Below are 23,738 nucleotides of genomic sequence, written 5' to 3'. Positions count from 1 at the left end.
AGCTAACATTAGAACACCATTTTTCGGTTGTGGCGAGGAAGGCGTTTGTCTAGGTTCACCTGGTGCACCAGTTGTGGCCTATTTGGACAGGGAGTCTCTGCTCACGGTCACTCATTCCCTCATCATCTCAATGTTTGACTACTGCAATGCTCTCTACATGGGGCTACCTTTGAAGAGTGTTCGGAAACTTCAGATTGTGCAGAATGTGGCTGCGTGAGCAATCATGGGCCTCCCTAGATACGCCCATGTCTTGTCAACACTCTGCAGCCTGCACTGGCTGCTGATTAGTTTCCAGACACAATTCAAAGTGTTGGTAATGACCTATAAAGCCCTGAATGGCATCAGACAAGAATACCTTCGGGACTGTCTTCTGCTGCATGAATCCCAGCAGCCGATTAGGTCCCACAGAGTTGGCCTTCTCCAGGTCCCATCAACTAAACAATATCATCTGGCGGAACCTGGGGGAAGAGCCTTCTCTGTGGCAGCCCTGGCCCTCTGGAATCAACTCCCCCCCCCGGAGATTAGAACTGCCTCCGCCCTCCTCTCCTTTTGTAAAACCCACCTATGTCTACAGGCATGGGGAAACTGATACATCCCCCTGCTAATAATGTTTATGCATGGTATGACTGGGCTGTGTGGTTATTTTTAATGATAGGGTTTTTAGATTGTGTTTTTAAGTATGGCATTTGTTCATATTGTTCATTATTGTAGTCTTCGGAGAGGGGTGACATACAAATCTAATAAATTATTATTTTTATTATTATGTACATAAAAAAACCCCAACCCACTTCATTTCAATGTTGATATCAATATTGTGGCAATGGAGGGAACAAAGAAAAAAAGTTGTTGCTGTGTTTTATCAAGCTTCTGTATCACAAATATTGTACAGTTGCTCTACCCTTTTCTCTGTGATATGTTATTAAATTGTAAAGACAAAATATAGGTAGTCCTTGACTTACAACAGTTCATTTAGTGACCATTCAAAGTTACAATGGCACTGAAAAATATGACAATTTTTCATAATTATGATCTTTGCAGCACTCCCATGTTGTGATCAAAATTCAGATACTTAGCAACCGGTTCATATTTATGACCATTGCTCTGTGCCGAGGCCATGTAAACACTTTTTGTGATCTTTTGACAAGCAAAGTCAATTTGGAAGCCAGATTCACTGAATAACTGGGTTACTAACTTATCAACTGCAGTGCTTCACTTAATAACTGTGTGCAAGAAAGGTTGTAAAATGGGGCAAAATTCATTTAACAAATGTCTTACTTAACAACAGAATTTTGGGGCTCAGTTGTGATTGAGTTCTATATAGGACTACCTGTGTAGAACTACCTGTATAAAATCAATGGGCGTCCTCCTCGATCCACAGCTCACATTAGAGAAACACCTTTCAGCTATGGCGAGGGGGGCGTTTGCCCAGGTTCGCCTGGTGTACCAGTTGCGGCCCCATCTGGACTGGGACTCACTGCTCACAGTCACTCATGCCCTCATCACCTCGAGGTTTGACTACTGTAATGCTCTCTACATGGGGCTACCTTTGAAAAGTGTTCGGAAACTTCAGATCATGCAGAATGCAGCTGAGAGAGCAATCATGGGCTTTCCCAAATATGCCCATGTCACACCAACACTCCGCAGTCTGCATTGGTTGCCGATCAGTTTCCGGTCACAATTGAAAGTGTTGGTTATGACCTATAAAGCCCTTCATGGCATCGGACCAGAATATCTCCGGGACCGCCTTCTGCCGCACGAATCCCAGCGACCGGTTAGGTCCCACAGAGTTGGCCTTCTCTGGGTCCCGTCGACTAAACAATGTCGTTTGGCGGTACCCAGGAGAAGAGCCTTCTCTGTGGTGGCCCCGATCCTCTGGAACCAGCTCCACCCAGATATCAGAGTTGCCCCCACCCTCCTTGCCTTTCGCAAGCTCCTTAAAACCCACCTCTGTCGTCAGACATGGGGGAATTTAAATTTTCCCTTCCCCCTAGGCTTATAGAATTTATACATGGTATGCTTGTATGTATGATTGGTTCTTTAAATTGGGGTTTTTAAGATTATTTTTAATATCAGATTTGTTCACATTGTCTTTTTTATTGTTGTTAGCTGCCCCGAGTCTTTGGAGAGGGGCGGCATACAAATCTAATAAATACAAATACAAAATACAAATACAATGGTAGGAAATTTTGAGATGGTTACAAGTGGGAGACACTGATATCTGGGACTCATTAATAAGGAAGTGTGTCGCAGTTCTCTGCAGAAGGGTCTATTTGACTGTGAACACTTAGAAAAGCATATATTGCAATGATAGATAGAGGATATTCGTTGTTTTGTGTTTCTAGATAATGCTTTTAGAGTCAGCTTGATGGAACATAATTAATCCACTAAGCAATGTATTTCTAGATAACAGCATGATAAAATAGTAGGTGAACATGTGCTATATTCTGTATGAATAAAATTATGGATGGTGAGATGCATTACAGTACTTCAAAATTTCCAGACAGAGGCATTTCCTTGTGTTATTTTAAGAAAGTCATTGTGAGCCTTACGAATTTTGGAGAAGGGTTCAGGAAAACATTTTCAGCCTCCCTCAGTTGATGACTTCTAGATGTGTTGGGAATTTCTAACTAATATGTGAATTCTCTTTTCTGGAAAAAAATTGAACAATGAATTCCTTTTTAAAGAGAGAAAGAAAAGAAAGGAAGGAAGGAAGGGGGCGAGGGAGGGAGGGAGGGAGGGAAGGAGGGAAGGAAGGAAGGAAGGAAGGAAGGAAGGAAGGAAGGAAGGAAAAATATGTGAGCATTCACAGTTCCAAACTGGAAGCAAAGGTAAGTGAAACCCACTACTGTGCCTGACCCACATAAATCTGTCTGCTATGTTCTGAATTTTTATTAGACTTTTCCAAAGACAACCCATAGATTGTCCGGCTATAAATCTTCCTTGGAGTGGTTAAGGTATTCTTATCTATGTAGATGTGAAAATATCTGTGGTAATCCTGTTGCGCTTACAAACTTCTGTAACAACAATCCACTGACAGCAAACAGTAATTTTCCATGTATAATTCCTTGTTATCGGTATCATCCCATCTGTGGCACAGTAAGAGGGAAAGTGGATGTTTTTATGACCTTTGGTTCAGTGAGAATTTATAACCAACTATGATAGTGTTCAAAGCATTATTAGGGAGAACAAGTAATGATCTTGTTAGGCAGCCCTTGTATAAAAGTAACATGCTGTGCCAAAGTAATTGTTTAGGGCCTTAGGCCGTTCTTTGGACTAAACGCAGGACTCACTGTGTCCTGAAGGAGATGACAACAAACACATGGTTTTCATGCAAACTTTTTCTCTATTTCTGCTCATTCAAACATGCACCCATGATTTCCCCATAATATGTCATGATTTAAGTAATTCAAAAGTAGTGTATTTTTGTTTGTGATAGTAGCAAAAATCTATAACGTAGGCATGTGGTGAGGGTGGAGGTTCATTCCCTGAGCTTGTGGGTTGGTTGGTCTCTGAACGTTTTGTTACCAGGTTAGGTAACATATTCAGCAGATTTTAGAGGAAGTCAATAGGTCTTGTGATTGGGAGGTCATGTCAGGCGAAGATCATTAGGAGGTGAAGTGCTTGTTGTGGGGGCCATGATTGAGCGGTTGTTTTATGTTGTTGGAGTTGTTTTCAAACCTGGGGATTAGGGATGGAAATTGGATTCTTTCCCTCACCCTTCAGTGTCCTTGAGAAAAATGCAGAAATTACTAATAGGTAACAGCTGCAGGGTAAAACCCAGGTTTTCCCTCTGACTGCCTTGGATTTGAACTGTGTGCTTTGCACTCTGCAAGGTCCCTAGGCTGACGTCAATGGGAGCCCTTCCCAGGATGAGTACATGATATCCCACAGGGGCTCATGCTGTGGATTCAACACCTGCAGCATGGGAACAAAGTAGTTTATTTGACCTCTTTTTCTTAAGTCATATTATTTCAACCCTCAGATTTGGCCAGAAAACCAGTGGATGTGAATGGAACAAACTAAAGTCTATTGTGCTGTTTATGAATGCAGGCTGTTACAATCAGAGCAGGATCTATATAAAAAAACATGAGCATGAATTCCTGCCTCTTAGAGCACATTTTAATTCCCTGCATTTAATTCATTTTAAAAGATTAAGGGAAATTATTTTGGGGGTGGGGGTGGGGACACCTTAAGGCAGAATATACCTTGAGGGCTTGCTATACTTTCCTCCCTATGCACCCAAATTTCTCATGCCAAAATGCCAGGACAGATCACAATAAAGAAAATAATTAAACAGCACAATGTAGATATTTATGATCATGAAAAATAATTGTATTCTTGAACTGTCTTACATGAGTCACCAGGACATTTGTGTGCATAAATATCAGGTTCAATTTCATTTTCCATATTTATGCATTATAATGATAGTTTCCTGTGTTTAGGATGATCATCTAGAGAGGAAGATCAGACGGGGTTTGGTTTTTTTGTTTTTCTTTTCCAGTGTTTGGAAGGAGCCTGGCCAAGTGTTATCTTTTGCATAAATAAGAGAAATCCTGCTGAAATGCTCTTTTAAAAGCAATTTCTCAATCAGAAATGTGCAGTCTTAGAGCCATTTATATTAATAAGGGCCTTGGACTAATTTCTATATATCTGTGTCAGAGTTCAAATCAAACCAGGCAACTGTTTGAAAAGGAGGTGAAAAGGTAAAGATAATCAGATAAATAAGGCATTTTCACTGACCTTTTGAAGTCTAGCCCACAGCATTGACAATGTGTTTAGCAGCAGACATGTGGTAAGTATTGTGTCCCAGCAGGACTAGAAGTCAGCATGCTTTAGCTTCTTTCAATTCTCCTTCTCCCTTCCCAAGGAAGTGAGATAATTCAGACGTTCCCACCCACATGTAAAATGCTTGTCATTTTGAAAGATAGAGCCAGATTCAGAACAGTGAGGCTTAATGTGGAGCAACTGAAGGCTTAGGGCAGGGGTCCCCAAACTTTTTACACAGGGGGCCAGTTCACTGTCCCTCGGACTGTTGGAGGGCTGGAATATTAAAAAAAACTATGAACAAATCCCTATGCACACTGCACATACCTTATTTTAAAGTAAAAGAACAAAATGGGAATGTACTATTTAGAGTGGGGGAAGAAGTCTCAAATTCATATATGTTTATGTTTTGTTTTTAATTTTTTTTGTTAACATCTGATTGTAGGTTTTCTTGGTTTATAGAAAAATGTATAAAGAAAGAAGGAAGCACTTTGGCATAATGGTTAATAAGTTAGAAATATAATTGTACTTTTTGAAGGAACATTAAGGAGGGAATTTAATTAAAAGAAAATGAATGTAACTGGACGACAAAATTAGAAAAAAAAACCCTTTTGCAACTTTTTTGATGATTGATATTAGTTACTAACAAAATACTGCATTTTATTCATAGAAAATTAGATGGTACACTGTGTTGTGTCACTCACCTGCGGGCCGGATAAATGGCCTCAGCAGGCCGCATGTGGCCCGCGGGCCGTAGTTTGGGGACCACTGGCTTAGGGCATTTAGAAGTTATTTAGATATACAGCTTTCCTTATTGTCAGCATGAGTGTTTATAAATAAGATACAATTAGCATCCCATGATGTCCCTTCAAAGGAAACTGGACCACAGAAATACTAGAACGTTTGAATCTTTCCCTCCAGTTAGAGAATTACACATTAACAATATTTGCTTGAATCTGTTCTAAAGTCCTGGTTGAACTAATCTCAATTAATCTTGGAACTGACTCAAGTACTTATTTTTCTTGAATTCTGGGGGAAGGGGGGAATCCCTCATCTCTTCTCTCAAGAGCTCTCTCTTAGCTAAGAATGTTGACAGTCATGGATAGCTATATTATTATAATAAATTGTCCCAGGGAAGCATAATATCTCAGTGCTAGATATCTAAAAATCCAAAAGCTATCTTTTATTCCCAAAACATCTGGGAGCAAAAGAGTGATTTAAATCTGGAAGCAAGCAATGGCCACAAGGTCCATCAGCAAAAATCATGTGGAAGAATGACATAATTAGATGACATAGCCACCCAGCAAAAGGCAATATGGTAAGAGGATTTGCCCAGACTGTTCTCAGCAATCAATGAAAGTTTAATTAAGAATAAAGGATTCCTATCAATATCAATTTTACAGCAACAATCAGGAAAGAACCCATGAAATAATTCTTGATTCTCTGCTCCCATTCTCAGCAGCACAGCTGTGACTTTCTAGGTCAAAGCATTAGGAAAAAAGGGTTTGCTGCGAGAATGACACTTTAAAAAATAATAATCCAAGAACTATGTCACCATGTAATTAAATCACATAGTCTTGGGGGCAAATTACACATTTGGCATAAAAGTGGTAGGACATTTATCCTTTTTTATTATTATTATTTCATTCATAATATTTTTAAATCTAAAAGCGTATATAGAAACAAAGATTTTATAATCTACATTTAATAAAGACATTGGTCTATAACTTTGAATTTTTTCCTTCTCTGTTCCTGGCTTATGTATTAATGTTATTAAAGCTTCTGACGAAGATCTAGGCAATTTGCCATCTGCAATTATGTTGTTAAAAATCTCTAACATATTGGAGGTTAGTATATTATTATTTAATTTATAAAATTCAGCAGGTATTGCGTCCGGACCTGTAGCTTTGTTGTTTTTCTGATTTTTAAGTATTTGTTGTAATTCAACCATTGTAAATGGTGCATTAAACTTTAGTTGTTGTTCTTCTGTTAGTATTGGTAAATCAATAGAACTTAAGAAATTGAAAATCTTTTCTTCTTTTCTTTCTTATTTTTGATATAAGTTTTTGTAAAATTCTAACACTATATCCTTCTTTTCATCTGTTCTATGTTTTATTATACCTTTACTATCTGCTAGTTTCTTTATTATTTTAGATTCTCTATGATTTCTCAATTTATAAGCTAACCATCTTCCCAGTTTATTTGCATGTTCGAAATATTCCTGTTTAGCTCTTTTTATTTTTTCAGCTATTTGTTCTTGTTCTATCAAATTTATTTTATGTTTTAACAAATCCATCTTCCTTTTAACTTTATTATCATAGTCATTATGTTGTAGTTCTAATTCTAATTCTTTCATTTCTTTCTCTAATTGTTGATATTGTTTCTTTTTCTCTTTATTTTTTTTTGCCATTAAGGAAATTGTCAGGCCTTAGTTGTATCCCACAAATTTTGTGGTGTTGTTTCAGTGTTTTTGTTTATACTAAAGAAAATTTCTAATTCTCTTTCAATCCATTCTATGTATTGGTGATCCCGTAAAATGTTTCTATTCATTCACCAATTATTAGATTTTTTTCTTTCCTTTCCAAAAAATTACTAATGGATTATGATCTGCCCAACTGTTTGATTCTATTTCAATGTCCATAATAAATTCAAAAGTATGTGCTGAAGCCCAAGCTATATCTATCCTAGTCCAAACTTTATGAAGATTGAATAAAAAGTATATTGTTTATTTCAAGGGGGAACGTTCATGCCAAATATCTTTCAAAATTAATTCTGAACTCATTTTCCAAAAAGTTGTTGGCAAAATTGTTTTCTTTTTCTTATCTTTCTTTTTACCTGAATAGTCCATTTGACTGTTAGAGATTGTGTTAAAATCACCCACTATTATCATGTTTTCAATTGATAATTCAATTATTTTATCATGTAATTCCTTGTAAAATTGTTTTTGGTTATAATTTGGTGCATATATAGATACAATGACGAGAGGTTTTGGTTCTAATTTTAATTGTACAATTAAAATTCTACCCTCTTGATCACTATATAATTGTTTTATATCTATTGTATCATCAATATACATTGCTATACCTCTTTTTTTAATCAGCTAGGCTTGTATAGATATTTCCTAATTTCGGGCTACATAATAATTTTCTATTCAATTTTTTAATATGTACTTCTTGTAAGATAATTATTTGCGCTCTTTGTTTTTTTAAGTTTAGCAAATATTTGATTTCTTTTTCTTGGATTGTTTAATCCATTTACATTGACCGAAAAGATTTTTAGGACATTTATCCTTAATATTCAGCAAACTCCTTGGGATTCTTTTGAAGTCATATTTACCAACTGAATAAATTGGCTTGTATTTCCTGTGAACTTCATCCTAGAGCAGCTGTATAAATCTGTGCTGTTCCAACATTTTTAGTCATGTCCCTGGAGATCACTTGTCTTTTGTTTTGTTCCTGACAGTAACTTGCTAACTTTACATCCATCTTTAAGTACCTTGTATCATAGGTCTTTAAAAAACATACTGCATTTGCCTAAGGAGAAAGAATCATCTTATACTTTTGAACTGAACTGATCAGATGTGGGAAAAGCAAATTACGAGAAAGTAAGTCTGTTATCTATAAATGTATTATTGAATGGGCACTTTTATTCCAGTTAGAATTCTTAATGCTTTTTTCAGTCAGTTCACTTTCAGTTTTATATAAAATATTTTTTCCAATAAACCTTTTGAAAGAGAAGGAAATGTTGTGAGAAATTCATATTCTTATATATTCTTTGTAATAATCTCTTATTAATAAATTGTATGAATCTTTTCAGCAAATTACATCTTTCTGGTTTTCCATTCTTTAGTTAAATTCCAAGGAAAGGGATAATGAAGGAACTCTTCTTCCCCAAAAATTGTAGTAGTAATAGTAGTAGTAATAGTAGTAGTAGTAATAGTAGTAGTAATAGTAGTAGTAATAGTAGTAGTAATAGTAGTAGTAGTAGTAATAGTAGTAATAGTAGTAATAGTAGTAGTAGTAATAGTAGTAGTAATAGTAGTAGTAATAGTAGTAGTAATAGTAGTAGCGGCAGCAGCAGCAAATAGTGAAACTGGCTGACTTTTTGTGAGCAATTGTTTGAGAATTTTTCCTTTCTCTAATTTTTCAAACAAATATTTTATACTTGGTTTCAAAATATAGAATGACAACTAATTTCTGTTCATATGATGTCTCTTTTTTTCCTGTTATTCGCATGGGAAGACCCCCTATATCATATCAAACTCCAGTAATAGACTGCAATAAATTTTGGAGAGACACAGAAGACTACAGAGAATAGAGAAAATTTATTCTATTGGCAGATATGTCATAAGTAGCTCAACCTTCTGGTGGTTATAAGATGAGCAAGAATGTGTACATTATTATAGATTCTCTTTGCAAGTAATTTGCACTTTTTCAGGTTGTATCAGAATGGTGGGCTTGCTTTAATATATGATCATACCAGATGTTACTACATTATAGAATTTAAGTGTTGGCAAACAAGTATGTCAAACAGATGAGTCATCTACATGAAAATAATACTGAAACAGTAAAATGATATCTCCTATGGGACAATTATGCTACTTTACGAGTTGGCCTATCTTATAAAAATTAGTGGGCTTAAAGTGCCCAGAAAATTTCCCCAGAGGTGCTTTTTCAAGAGGCAACTGGCCTGTCTGGTTTTTCTTTGAAGATGTTTCACTTCTCATCTAAGAGAAATGTCTTAAAAGAAGAACCAGAAAGTCCAGGTGCCTTTTGAAAAAGCATGTATGGGACAACCATGACCTGGATGACTGAAAATCTCCATAGAAGCCCAGTAAATTTATTTTCAATTTTGACTTAAGCATTGCATCAGTGAAATTCAAATATTTCAAAACAGGTTTACAACCTTGAGAAAAGTTATAAAATTATTTCAGTGTATTATTATTATTATCATTATCATTATCATCATTATTATTATTATTATTAGTATCAATAATAATAATAATAATAATAATAATAATAATAATAATATGCCGCCCTTCTCTGAAGACTCGAAGAAGCTCACATATATAAATATAATTTACCTGTTTGCTGTCCTGTGGCCACAGGTATTACTTTGTATGGAGTCCTACAAGAAGAGGAGGAAAAAAAACTGTACAGCATGTTTTTTTTCTCAAACAATTAACACTATTGTGAGAAAAATGGACATCCCTTGATCTTCTGAAGAAAAGGCAGGATATATATTTAGTAGCCAACTTAAATAATATGTTGGAAAACAAAAGATTGCATGAGGAATCTGCTCACCTGCTCACCTTCAATAAAATCAGGAGGTCTTGGCTATGATCACCATGCTAATCACATAGAGAATTCTGCAAACATTAATGGAACATAACAGTGTATGCCTGCCTGAGGCTGGGAGGATTACAGTGTGAAGGATAAGACTGACTTCCAGAATAAACAGCTGTGATGGGAAATTATAGCAGAAACAGAGAAGTTGTGGGAGAAGAAGAGAAACTTTGGAAATAGGAGAGCTTTAGGCTTTCTGACCACTAATTAATACACATAACCCAAAATTCCCTGCATTAAGAATGATGTTTTGTTTGTTTCTTCTAGTAAAAGACCATCAATGCCTATAATCTCAATGTAAGCCTCAGAGAAACTCAGATATTTTATTTTTATTTAAACTAATATTTTGTGGCATGGTTTCCCCCCCAGATAAAACTCCATATACAGTGGTACCTCTACTTAAGAACTTAATTCGTTCCGTGACCAGGTTTTTAAGTAGAAATGTTCTTAAGTAGAAGCAATTTTTCCCATAGGAATCAATGTAAAAGCAAATAATGTGTGCAAACCTTTAGGGAAGAAATAAAAGCTCGGAATTTGGGTGGGAGGAGGAGAAGGAAGAAGAGGAGGAGGACAGTCGCTGCTGAAGGAAGAAGGTGAGATGAGTGCCCCCTTTTGCCTTTCCATGCCAAGACGGTCCGAGAGGCAACCTTGCACCGGGTGTATGGGAGGCAGCACGAGGGAGTCACCAAAGCGAAGTGGTTTATTCCGTCTCCAAGCACCCAGAGAAAGGAAAACATTCTGCTTGCTCTGGGCTGCCAAAGCACCACCGAAAGGCTCCTATGGCAGCCCAGAAAAGCCCAAGATAGCCGAGATGAAAGGGGCAATGGCAGAAAACTGGCCAGGCCTTCATGCTGCTCTCAAATTTCCTGGGAAAGTTTTCCGGGCCCGGGTTCTTAAGTAGAAGATGGTTCTTAAGTAGAGGCAAAAAAATCTTGAGCGCCCGATTCTTATCTAGAAAAGTTCTAATGTAGAGGCATTCTTAAGTAGAAGTGCCACTGTACTCTACTTTTTAATATATATATATATATAGTATATGGTATATACAGCGGTGGGCTACGAGCCAGAATGCTAAATTGCACTCGCTGCTGCGGCTTGTAGGTTCTTGCGGGGCCAGCACGATTTTGCAGCTGCACCTGTGGAGGAAGCAAAATCATGCATGGAGCAACAGGTGCGCCTGTGTTTCAGCATGCACGGAAGCAAAAAAACCTTGATAAAACACAGCCGCGGTAGCGAGTGCAATTTAGCATTCCGGCTCATAGTCCACCGTTGAGTATACAGTATAATGTATGTATGTATGTATGTATGTATGTATGTATGTATGTATGTATGTATGTATGTACTATAAGTATATATAAACATATAAATATAGAAGATTGACGGCAGAAAAAGACCTCATGGTCCATTTAGTCTGCCGTTATACTATTTCCTGTATTTTATCTTAGGATGGATATATGTTTATCCCAGGCATGTTTAAATTCAGTTATTTTGGATTTATCAACCACTTCCGCTGGAAGTTTGTTCCAAACAACTACTACTCTTTCAGTAAAATAATATTTTCTCATGTTACTTCTAATCTTTCCCCCAACTAACTTCAGACCCCCTTGTTCTTGTGTTCACTTTCCTATGAAAAACACTTCCCTCCTGAACCTTATTTAACCCTTTAACATATTTAAATGTTTTGATCATGTCCCCCTATTCCCTTCTGTCCTCCAGACTATACAGATTGAGTTCATGAAGTCTTTCCTGATAAGTTTTATGCTTAAGACCGTCCACCATTTTTGCAGCCCGTCTTTGGACCCGTTCAATTTTATCAATATCTTTTTGTAGGTGAGGTCTCCAGAACTGAACACAGTATTCCAAATGTGGTCTCACCAGTGCTCTATACAGTGGGATCACAATCCCCCTCTTCCTGCTTGTTATGCCTCTAGCTATGCAGCCAAGCATTCTACTTGCTTTTCCTATTGCCTGACTGACCTATTTTGAGACTGTCAGAAATCACTACCCCTAAATCCTTCTCTTCTGAAGTTTTTGCTAACACAGAACTGCCAATACAATACTCAGATTGAGGATTCCTTTTGCCCAAGTGCATTATTTTACATTTGGAAACATTAAACTGTAGTTTCCATTGCTTTGACCACTTATTTAGTAAAGCTAAATTATTTGCCATATTACAGACGCCTCCAGGAATATCAACCCTATTGTATACTTTAGAGTCATCGGCAAATAGGCAAACCTTCCCTTCCAAACCTTCCCCTATGTCACTCACAAAGACATTAAAAAGACTAGGACCCAGAACAGAACCTTGTGGCACATCACTTGTAACCAGGCTCTGCTCAGAATACTCACCATTAACAACAACCCTCTGATATCTACGCTTCAGCCAGCTGCAAATCCACTGAATAGGGATTAAGTCCAATCTTCACTAACTTATCTATCAGCTCTTTATGTGGAACTGTATCAAAGGCTTTGCTGAAGTCAAGATAGGCAATATCCACGGCACCACCTTCATCCAACACCCTTGTGACATAGTCAAATAAATCAATGAGATTACTCTGACATGATTTGCCCTCAATAAAGCAATGCTGATTTCGGTCCAAAAAGTTATTGGTTTTTAGGTGCTGATTTATCCTCTTTTTGAGTAGAGTCTCCATCATTTTAACTATAAATGATGTCAAGCTAACTGGCCTGTAGATACCAGCTTCTTCTCTACTGCCTTGTGGATAGGCACAAAACTGGCCATTCTCCAATCATATACAGTATATATATTTGTTTTCGTAGATTTTCACAGGTATAGGTATATAGGTCTTGGCATTCGGGTTTCTTTCTGTGTAAGATTCAGAGAATCCTGGCAACGTTTTAACGAGGTCCCACCATCATCTTCAGGCTGGCGCTTTTGGCTTTGTGCTCAGGTGAACAAAGCTTTCACCAGATTACAAAGCCGAAAGCACCAACCTGAAGATGATGAGTGGTAACCCATCAAAACGTTGTCAGGATTCTCTGAATCTTACACAGGAAGAAACCCGAGTATGCCAAGATCTACATACAGGGGTGGGTAGCAGGCAGGATGGGGTGGAACGCAGTTCCGCCAGCAGAAATGAAGCTATGTGCGCAGCTCCAGCTGATCAGCAACAGTCACTTACTGGATTACCAGGTTCGGCTTGGCTCTCCTTTTTCTCCCTGCTGCTGCTGCGTCTGTGCTCCTTGCTTCTTTCCTCTTTCCTCCTTCCTGGCCTTGGACGAGCTTCCCTCTCTCCTGTCCAGCTTCCCTCCAGTCTCACATGGCCATCTCCCGCCTGAGGTGCAAGCAGAAGGCGGGGGTGGAAGCAGTGCTGGCAGCATTTATGCTTCTGGCAGCACCCGTTCACCTAGCTACCCAGCCTGAGGCAGGGGGCAACCCAGGAAGGAGAGCGCGGTAACACAAAGTAAATTGTCACCCCGGCGAGTGACACTGGTAAGGTTGTAAGGCAAGGACTTAACAGTTCACTTGAACAATGATGATCATTTAAGCCACACTCACTTGGTCACATGGCTGGCAAGCCACTCCTACCCAGTCACATGACCATTAAGCCACACCCACAAAATAATCCACACACAGTGTGACACTAAAAATTTTGGCTGTCTATTACTGCCTACATACATACATACAGTTTGTTTGTGTGTCTGTGTGTGTGTACACCCACCCACCCACACATACACTTTGCCTGTCGATATGAGTTCACTTAGACTTTAACAGATTAACAAAGTTGGAAGGGACCTTGCAGGTCATCTAGTCCAAATCCCTGCTCAAGCAGGAAATCCTACATCTGCCTCTACTTAGGATGGAACTCACAACCTCCTGATTGTGAGGCAAGAGCTCCACCTCTAGGCCACATTTGTTTTACTTGTTAAGATATACAATGATCCCTCGATTTTCACGATCTCGATCTTTGCGAAACGCTATATCGCGATTTTTCCCACCCGATGACGTCACTCTCTTCCTTCCTTTCTCATCTTTCTCTCTCTCTCTCTTTCTCTATCTTGCTTCTTCCTCTCTCACACTCTCTTCCTCCCTCTCTCATCTCTTTCTTTCCTTCTCTCTCTTTCTCTATCTCTCCCCCTCTTGCTGGCGGGCGGCGGGCGGCGGGCGGGCGAGCGGGGGCATCAGCGAGGAGCCGGGGTTTCCCCTTTGCGTGGGTGGCCGGGAAGACCCAGGGAAGGTTCCTTCGGCCGCCCAGCAGCTGATCTGCTCGGTAGCGCAGCAGCAGCGAGGAGCCGAATCGGGGTTTCCCCTTTGCGTGGGCGGTGGGGAACGCAAACTCCACCATCTACGCATGCGCGGCCATAGAAAAAAAGGGCGCGCATGCGCAGATGGTGTTTTTACTTCCGCAACCCTACATCGCGAAAAATCAATTATCGCGAGGAGTCTTGGAACGGAACCCTCGCGATAATAGAGGGATCACTGTATATTTAATATATCTGCAGCCAAAGATGGAGAAACTTTATACAGTCAGTAAAAACAAGACTGAAGTCAATGGGCCTTAGGAAAACTGAGCAATAACAAAGCTAGTGGAAATGACAATATTCCAGCTGAGCTATTCAAAATCTTAAAAGACGATGCAGTAAAAGTGCTACACTCAATATGCCAGCAAATTTGGAAAAATCAACAGTGGCCAGAGGATTGGAAAAGGTCACTTTACATTCTAATTCCAAAGAGGGGCAATGCCAAAAACATTCAAACTACCACACCATTGCACTCATTTCACATGTTAGCAAAGTTATGCTCAAAATCCCAAATCAAAAGCTAGGCTCCAGCAGTAGTAAGTCGAGAAGTGCAGACAGGATTTTGAAGAGGCAGAAGAACTAGAGATCAATTTGCCAGCATACACTAGATCATGGAGAAATTTAGGGCATTCCAGAAAAACTTCTACTTCTACTTCATTGACTATGCTAAAGCCTTCAATTGTGTGGATAACAACAAATTGTGGCAAGTTCTCAAAGATATGTGGGTACTAGTCAATCTTATTTGTCTCTTGAGAAACCTATATGAGGATCAAGAAACAACAGTGGGAACTGAACATGGAACCACTGATTGGTTCAAAATTGAGAAAGGAATTCATCGAGGCTGTATACTGTCCCCCTCCCTATTTAACTTATATGCGGAGCACGCCATGAGAATGGTGGGACTAGATCAGTGTTTTTCAACCAGTGCGCCGCGGTACACTAGTGTGCCGTGAGACATGGTCAGGTGTGCCGCGAAGCTCAGAGAGAGAAAGAAAGAAAGAGAGAAAGAAAGAGAGAGAGAGAGCAAGAGGGAGAGAAAGCAAGCAAGCAAGAGAGAGAGAAAGAAAGAGCAAGAGGGAGAGAAAGCAAGAAAGCAAGAGAAAGAAAAAGAAAGAAAGAGAGAGAGAGAAAGAGCAAGAGGGAGAGAAAGCAAGCAAGCAAGAGAGAGAGAAAGAAAACAAGAGAGAGAGAGAAAGAGAGAGAGAGAGAAATAAAGAGAGAGAGAGAAAGAAAGCAAGAGAGAGAAAAAGAAAGAGAACGAGAGAGAGAAAGAAAGCGAGAGAGAAAGAGAACAAGAGATAAAGAAAACAAGAGAGAGAGAGAGCAAGAGAGAGAGAAAGAAAGAAAGAAAGAGAGAGAGAGAGAAAGAGAAAGAGAGGGAGGGAAGGTGGGAGAGAGAAAGACATAGAGGGAGGTAGGGAGGGAGAGAGAGAGAGAAAGAGAGCAAAAAAGAGGAAAGAAGGAAGAGAGAAAGAAAGAGGGATGGAGAGAGAGAGAAAAAAGAAGGGAGAGAAAGAGGGAGGGAGAGAGAAATAGAGCGAAAGGGAGGAAGAGAGAGAGAGAGAATTTTTTTGTTCAAACTTTTTTTAGCCACCCCCCGCCCCCCAACTCAATGTGCCCCATGGTTTTGTAAATGTAAAAAATGTGCCGCGGCTCAAAAAAGGTTGAAAATCACTGGACTAGATGAATCACAAATTGGAATTAAGATTGCTAGGAGAAATATCAACAACTTCGGATATGCAGATGATACCACTCTAATGGCAGAAAGTGAAGAGGAACTAAAGAGCCTTCTGATGCAGGTGAAGGAGGAGAGTGCAAAAGTTGGCTTGAAACTCAACATTAAGGAAATTAAGATCATGGCTCCGGGCCCTCTCAATTCCTTCCAAATAGATGTGGAAGAAATGATTGTAGTGACAGATTTTATTTTTCTGGGCTCCAAGATTCCTGGAGGCGTCTGTAATATGGTAAATGATTTAGCTTTACTAGATAAATGGTCAAAGCAATAGAAACGGGAGTTTAATGTTTCCAAATGTAAAATAATGCACTTGGGGAAAAGGAATCCTCAATCTGAGTATTGTATTGGCAGTTCTGTGTTAGCAAAAACTTCAGAAGAGAAGGATTTAGGGGTAGTGATTTCTGACAGTCTCAAAATGGGTGAGCAGTGTGGTCGGGCGGTAGGAAAAGCAAGTAGGATGCTTGGCTGCATAGCTAGAGGTATAACAAGCAGGAAGAGGGAGATTGTGATCCCGCTATATAGAGCACTGGTGAGACCACATTTAGAATATTGTGTTCAGTTCTGGAGACCTCACCTACAAAAAGATATTGACAAAATTGAACGGGTCCAAAGACGGGCTACAAGAATGGTGGAAGGTCTTAAGCATAAAACGTATCAGGAAAGACTTAATGAACTCAATCTGTATAGTCTGGAGGACAGAAGGAAAAGGGGAGATGATCGAAACATTTAAATATGTCAAAGGGTTAAATAAGGTTCAGGAGGGAAGTGTTTTTAATAGGAAAGTAAACACAAGAATAAGGGGACACAATCTGAAGTTAGTTGGGGGAAAGATCAAAAGCAACATGAGAAAATATTATTTTACTGAAAGAGTAGTAGATCCTTGGAACAAACTTCTAGCAGATATGGTTGGAAAATCCACAGTAACTGAATTTAAACATGCCTGGGATAAACATAGATCCATCCTAAGATAAAATATAAAAAATAGTATAAGGGCAGACTAGATGGATCATGAGGTCTTTTCCTGCCGTCAGTCTTCTATGTTTCTATGTTTCTATAAGATCACTACACATGGGGACTACAGCCAAGAAATTAAAAGACACTTGACTCCTGGGGAAGAAACCTATGGCAAAGTTAGACAGCATACCAAAAAGTAGAGATATCACCCTGCCAATAAAACTGTGTATAGTTGAGGTTTTCCCAGTTGTAATGTATGGTTGTGAAAGTTGGACCATAAGAAAGGTTGAGCATCTAAGAATTGAGGCCTTTGAACTTTGATGTTGGAAAAGACTCCTGCAAGTCCCTTGGGCTCCAAGGTGATCAAACTGGCCAGTCCTAGAGAAAATCAACCCGACTGCTCTTTAGAAGGCCAGATCCTGAAAGTGAAACTCAAATACTTTGATTGAAGATTGAGGGCAAAAGAAGAAGGGGACCACAGAGAATGAGATGGTTTGATGGAGTCACTGAAGCAGTTGGCATGAGCTTAAATGGTCTCTGGGGGATAGTAGAAGACAGGAAGGCCTGGAGGAATGTTATCATGGGGTCGCGATGGGTCAGACACAACTTCGCAACTAACAACAAGCTGCAGTACTTTAATAATAACATACTAGTTTTAATACTTAAAACTAAAATAAGTTTTAGTTTTAAATGGGTCTTTAGAGTTGTAATAGTAATTTTTTTCTGTCTCCCATTAACCAGGAATACAACAGGGCAACTGGTGAGTGAAAAACCCCATTCTGTGAAACTAGCTTGAACCATAACAAGATATACCTGCCTTTTGGAGTTAGCTGGCATAGTGGGATCAATGGATACCATGCAGTCATCAGCTGTGAGGAGTGAAATGGTTGTATTCCTGGAAGATAAAATTTAAAGCTGGGTTTATTTAACCAGGTTAGAACCCAGGCTTTGCACTGTAATCTCATGTTTTTATGGGACATTTGACAGGTAGTTTAAAAAGTTGATGCCTTCTTAAAGAGACAAAAGACAATTATTTAAGAGAAGAAGAATGCAAAAACAAAAACAGCAGAATATAATTGTTAAATTCCAGGTTAGGAAAAGTTGGCATATTTAAAAAATAGCAGTGGAAAGTGTGATCATAATTTTGGAGATACGCAAACTATTGTTTCTTAACTCTGAGCATTCAGCAGAAAGTGAATATATAGATGCATGCACATAGATTTCAACTTCACAAATAGAAAAATGGCCTAGGATTTTTGCAGGAGCATCTATGGGAGAATAAAAAGAAAGTATAGCTGCAATTTTTTTTTGACACACATGCTACTGCCATGTGGGTGTATATCTGTCTAAAATGGACAGGTTCTTTTCTAATAAATGTAGACTGAATTGCATTTTTGAATAATTATCATCCTCTCTCCAACCTTCTCTTTTTATGGAAAGTTGTTGAGAAGGTGGTGGCACTCTAGCTCCAAAGGTCCTTGGATGAAGCTGATTATCTGGGCCCTCAACAGTCAAGTTTCAGGCCCAGCTACAGCATGGAAACTGCTTTGGTTGCATTGATGGATAAACTCTGGTGGGCCTGGGGTAGGGGTTTATCCTTTATCCTGGTGCTTCTTGACCTCTCAGTGGCTTTCGATACCATTGACCATGGTATCCTTTTTCGCAGACTGGAGGGGTTGGGAGTGAGAGGCACCGTTTTACAGTGGTTCTCCTCCTACCTCTCCAGTGGGTCGCAGTCAGTATTGATAGGGAATCACAGGTTGATTCCTAGGTCCTTCCTTTGTGGGGTTCCTCAGGGGTCTGTCCTCTCCCCGCTGCTGTTCAATGTTTACATGAAACTGCTGGCTGAGATCATCTGATAACATGGCATGAGTTACCATCAGTATGCTGATGATACTCAGCTATACATCTCCACCCTGTGTCAACTCAGCAAAGCAGTGGAAGTTAATGTGCTGGTGTCTGGAAACTGTTAAGGTTTGGATGGGTGTTAACAGGCTCAGACTCAACCACAAAAAGATGGAGTGGCTATGGGTTCTGCCTCCAAGGACAATCCCACCTGTCCTTCCATTACCCTGGGGGGTGAGCTTTTGTCCCCCCCCGAGAGAGCTCACAACTTGGGTGTGCTCCTCGATCCACAGCTAAGCTTAGAACACCATCTCTCAGCTGTGACGAGGGGGATGTTCGCCCGGGTTTGCCTGGTGCACCTACTTGGGCCAGGAGTCTCTTGTCACAGTCACTCATACCCTTGTCACCTTGAGGTCCGAATACTGCAATGCTCTCTACGTGGAGCTACCTTTGAAGAACGTTTGGAGACTTCAGGTAGTGCAAAATGCAGCTGCGTGAGCAGTCATGGGCCTTCCAAGATACGCCATGTTTCTCCAGCACTCTGCGGCCTGCACTGGCTGCCAATTGGTCTCTGAACACAATTCAAAGCGTTGGGTATGACCTATAAAGCCTTACATAGCATTGGACCTATGGGGCTGTCTTCTGCCTCACGTATCCCAGCTGGTGGTCAGGTTCCAAAGAGTTGGCCTTCTCCAGGTCCCATCAGCTAGACTATGTTGCCTGGCAAGGCCTAGGGGAAGAACCTTCTCTGTAGTGGCCCCAGACCTCCAGAATTTTGTACTGCCCCCCCTCCCTTCTGCAAGGCTTTGAAGACCATCTCTGCCGACAGGCTTGGGGCCATTAAGTTTAACATCTAGCCCCAGACGATAAATGAATTTATATGTATGATTGAGTGAATTTGAGCAACTGGTTTTAAGAAATCGGGGTTTTAGGATGTTTTTAGATTTAGATTTCTAGATATGTTGTGTTTTTCTTGTGAGCCGCCCTGGATCTGAGGAGAAGGGTGGCATAGAAGTCTAATAAATAAATAAATAATAAATAAATTTTCTGCACCTCACATGACTTCAGAAATATACCTGGTATTGCATCACATATTCATTACATGCATTATCTCACTGTTAATTGGAACCCTGCTATTCATACAAATGAAAATGATGATTTGGTTAAAATATTGTACAACAATGCACTCACTTTTTCATCTCTTAGCTGTGAGTAATAGTGAGATAATTCACATCTTTATATTCAGATAGTTCAATTATATCATTATGAAACAGACCTGTATTCTTACTGCTCTCTCAAGAAGGAAATGAGTGCAATTCTGCTAATGTTCTGAAGCAACTGATATGATTGATATACCTCTGCATGAATCTGTCTACTTTGAAAGGAGGCCAGATTGTAAAATATGAAAGGTTTTTATATTACTCTAAGATCTAAATACATGCATGGTTTTGCATTACATTTTATGATGATATTTTAAAGTCTGAAATGTTGTAAGATGGTTACAGGCTTTTATTACACTTTTATTTACGGAAATAAAAGCCTTGCTTGTAAGTTGCCATGTAATACCAGCAAAACAAGCATAAAAAGCAAGAACCTTTCCCAGTTAGAAGAAAAGACATTTCTTTCCCAGAAATTTTTAGTTAGTTTTAAGTACCAATATTATATTGAGATAATGGCTTTTATGGATAACAATTTTATTATAATTTATTATAATTTCCCTACATTATTTTAAATGAATTGATGATATGCTCTCTACATGGGGCTACCTTTGAAAAGTGTTCGGAAACTTCAGATTGTGCAGAATATGGTTGTGAGTGCTATCATGGGCTATTCCTAAATATGCCCATGTTTCATCAACACTCCACGGCCCGCACTGGCTGCCGATCAGTTTCCGGTCATAATTCAAAGTGTTGGTTATGACCCACAAAGCCCTACATGGCATCGGACCAGAATACCTTCAGGACCGCCTTCTGCCGCATAAATCCCAGTGACCGATCAGGTCCCACAGAGTTGGCCTTCTCTGGGTCCCATCGACAAAACAGTGTTGTCTGGCGGGCCCCAGGAGAAGAGCCTTCTCTGTGGCAGCCCCGGCCCTCAGGAATCAACTCCCACCGGAGATCAGGACTGCCCCCACCTTCCTTGCCTTTCACAAACTACTGAAAACCCACCTATGCCGCCAGGCTTGGGGGACATAACTGACCCTTAGCTGTTTCATTTTATGTATGGTTTAATTGGATGGTATGACTGTTTTTATAATTGGGTTTTTATAATTGTTTTTAATATTAGATTTGTGCTTTGTATTTTGTTGTGAACCGCTCCAAGTCTTCGGAGAGGGGCGGCATACAAGTCTAATAAATTATTATTATTATTTATTATTATTATTATTATTATTATTATTATTATTATTTTAGTGCTTCAAGTAACACAATGCTCAGAGATTGAATGGATTAGAAAACGACATAACAAGTTCTGTTTTTTATACTACTTTCATTTACTGGGTCCACCTGGAATCAAAACTGCTATTTTTGCAAGAGCTCTACAGTGGAGCAACTTGAAGCATTTTTGGTAATTTCTCTGCAAATACACATGTATGCCAGAAATACTCTTTTTCAGGGCAGGCTTAAAGCTTTATTTCTGACCTGAAAATTAAGCAAGTTAATTTTTTGGGAGGGGTGGTGTTTAAAAAAGGTGTTTTTATCAGCCATGTGTTAATTATTTAAATTGTTATATTAAACCTATGTGGCAATAAAACAGAAGGCTTCAGTAGTCCAGACTGTTGACATTCTTTGATCTGCATTAAAGGAAAGTGAGCACTCATAGAGAGCACCAGGAACAAAACACCTTGTATTAAGGGTGCTGCAGAGGTTTATGAGGTACATGCATTAAAATAGAATAGCAATTACATGTGGATGAAACGAGACAGGTGCCTGTTACAAATATGAATAGTATAGGTCTTAAGAGCACCATTAGAAAGCAATCTTTAGATAGCTGACTTTTTCAATATTATATGTCACTTTGGAAAATTATGAAAATTAAAATAAACATCTGAAGTAAATCTTTAATCTAAATTATAATTCAATTTTTGATTGTGACCAAACCTCATAATCAATCATCCGGAAAACTCTGCAGAGGTGAATGCCCTATCTGACAGCTGCTGCATCAACAACTTGGGCAATGTGCAAAGTGCAAGATGGTTATACAATCCAATTTGGTTTTATATTAATTTTCAATACAGTGAATACAGTATTTATGAGTTGTTTATGGCCATCCCATGTGAATAAAGCCTAAGGCAGAATTCAAATATCAATACAGAAGTTTTACACCCTTTCTTTCATTTTTTAACATAATGATGAGTGGTAAAACCCCGAGTCTTCGGAGAGGGGCGGCATACAAATCTAATAAATTATTATTAATTATTATTAAAGCAAGATATATGTGATAAACTATCTTCACTTACAGTAGTTGTAATATCACTATAGGAGAAATATTGTAATAAATGTAAGTTTTAATTCTACAACATGAAATGGAAGTTTAGTTTTCCACTAGCTTTTAAAAAGGACCCATTCCAATGTCAGTACATTATAAAGTGCAGAACATTCATGTTACAAATGCTGGTTATGTTTAAAGCACTAAACAGCCTGGAGCTAAGATAACTGCTTCTCTTTGAATCTGCCTGCCAATTTTGGGAGGAGGTTTGGCCTGAGGTTCCATATTTATCAGAGCTAATGCGCCACAGAAGCTAAAAAGACTAATATGAATCCATAAATACCCAGTTCTCATTTTTTTTCAAACTTAGCCCCATATGTAGAAAAAGATGAAAAATGTTGATTTTGTAAGGATTTTAGTTCAATAACATAGAAACCTAGAATTCTGTATTTTTTAATGCAACATTGGTGGTGAAATCTGATGACCTCTCATTTTCTTTAAGTAATTTTCACAGTATGTGTGGGTTATTGTTTATATGTCAAATTTTTAAGAAAGAATGAAAAAGCAATATTTGCATTGTTTAAAATACATAAGTATGCTTACTTGGTATTTTCCATATTTCACAATGATAGACAATATTTATTCTATGTTCTTTAAAATCATGGGTAGAAGAAATTTAATTTTAGTAGTTCATGTAAAGAGTCTTCAGAAAATAATTTTACCTTGGTAATCCTGTAGCAATGCAGAAGAGCTCCATAAGATCTGTAGAGTTGCAATACTTACTGAAAGTCAGCTGCAAAGGAAAAGAGAATTAGTGAAAACATAACCAGAAGAAAGCTTGTAATAGCAATTTTAGCCTATTGTCTGATTTTTGTTTCAAACTAAGCATGATCTGGTTTATTTTCCTTTTATTTTTCTGAAGCCTTTATTGTTTTTTCTATTTAGAAACACGTTTCTTGTCAAAGTGTTTATAAAATTCTCATTGTGATGAATGGTCATTAAATACAATGTATTCCAGTGTAGAATACAATAGATATCATTTTCAAAACTTTATTTGATGTAAAAGCCAGGTTAAAAATATGGGTTATACCACTAAACGTTTAAGCAAATTTGTTTGTTTGTTTAATTTGTTTGCCATCCATCTCACCACAGTATTTCTTCAAGAATCAGTTGCAAAAAAGTTCAGAAACGAACAATTGCTTTTCAATAAAATATTGGTTTGCAATTATTTTTCTGTTTTATTATTTTTAATGTTATGATCTTCTGAGGAAATCTGTCTTATTTGATAGATTAAAAGTATAATAATAAATAATGGGAATTTTTAAAATCATGATTCAAGGATACATCCTTGAGAGGGAAAACCCAAAGGAAGATATTGAGTTTGATCTTTTAAAGCTCTATCCACAGAT

General features: G+C 38.6%; 1 protein-coding gene across 4 annotated transcripts in view; it reads right to left on the bottom strand.

The window, feature by feature from the left end:
* PDE9A (phosphodiesterase 9A) overlaps nt 1-23,118 on the bottom strand; it is an 80,924-nt gene extending 57,806 nt beyond the window's left edge. The window contains exons 1-3 of one of the 4 annotated variants that reach the window (XM_070750481.1): nt 23,052-23,118; nt 17,876-17,953; nt 9,848-9,891 (exon numbers count right to left, since the gene is read on the bottom strand). In XM_070750481.1, the coding sequence (XP_070606582.1) occupies nt 9,848-9,891; nt 17,876-17,953; nt 23,052-23,086 (157 nt within the window). In that variant the 5' untranslated portion in view covers nt 23,087-23,118. Of the gene's footprint in view, nt 1-4,740; nt 4,898-9,847; nt 9,892-17,871; nt 18,026-23,051 lie in introns of those variants that run through there. The other 3 variants (XM_070750482.1, XM_070750486.1, XM_070750487.1) reach the window with 3 other exon arrangements.
* Between the last annotated feature and the right edge of the window lie 620 nt (nt 23,119-23,738).

Source organism: Erythrolamprus reginae, chromosome 4 (assembly GCF_031021105.1).
Source record: "Erythrolamprus reginae isolate rEryReg1 chromosome 4, rEryReg1.hap1, whole genome shotgun sequence".
NCBI classification, from domain to species: Eukaryota; Metazoa; Chordata; class Lepidosauria; order Squamata; family Dipsadidae; genus Erythrolamprus; species Erythrolamprus reginae.
Note: the sequence above shows the minus strand (reverse complement) of the source record. Positions and strands in the feature narration are given on the sequence as shown.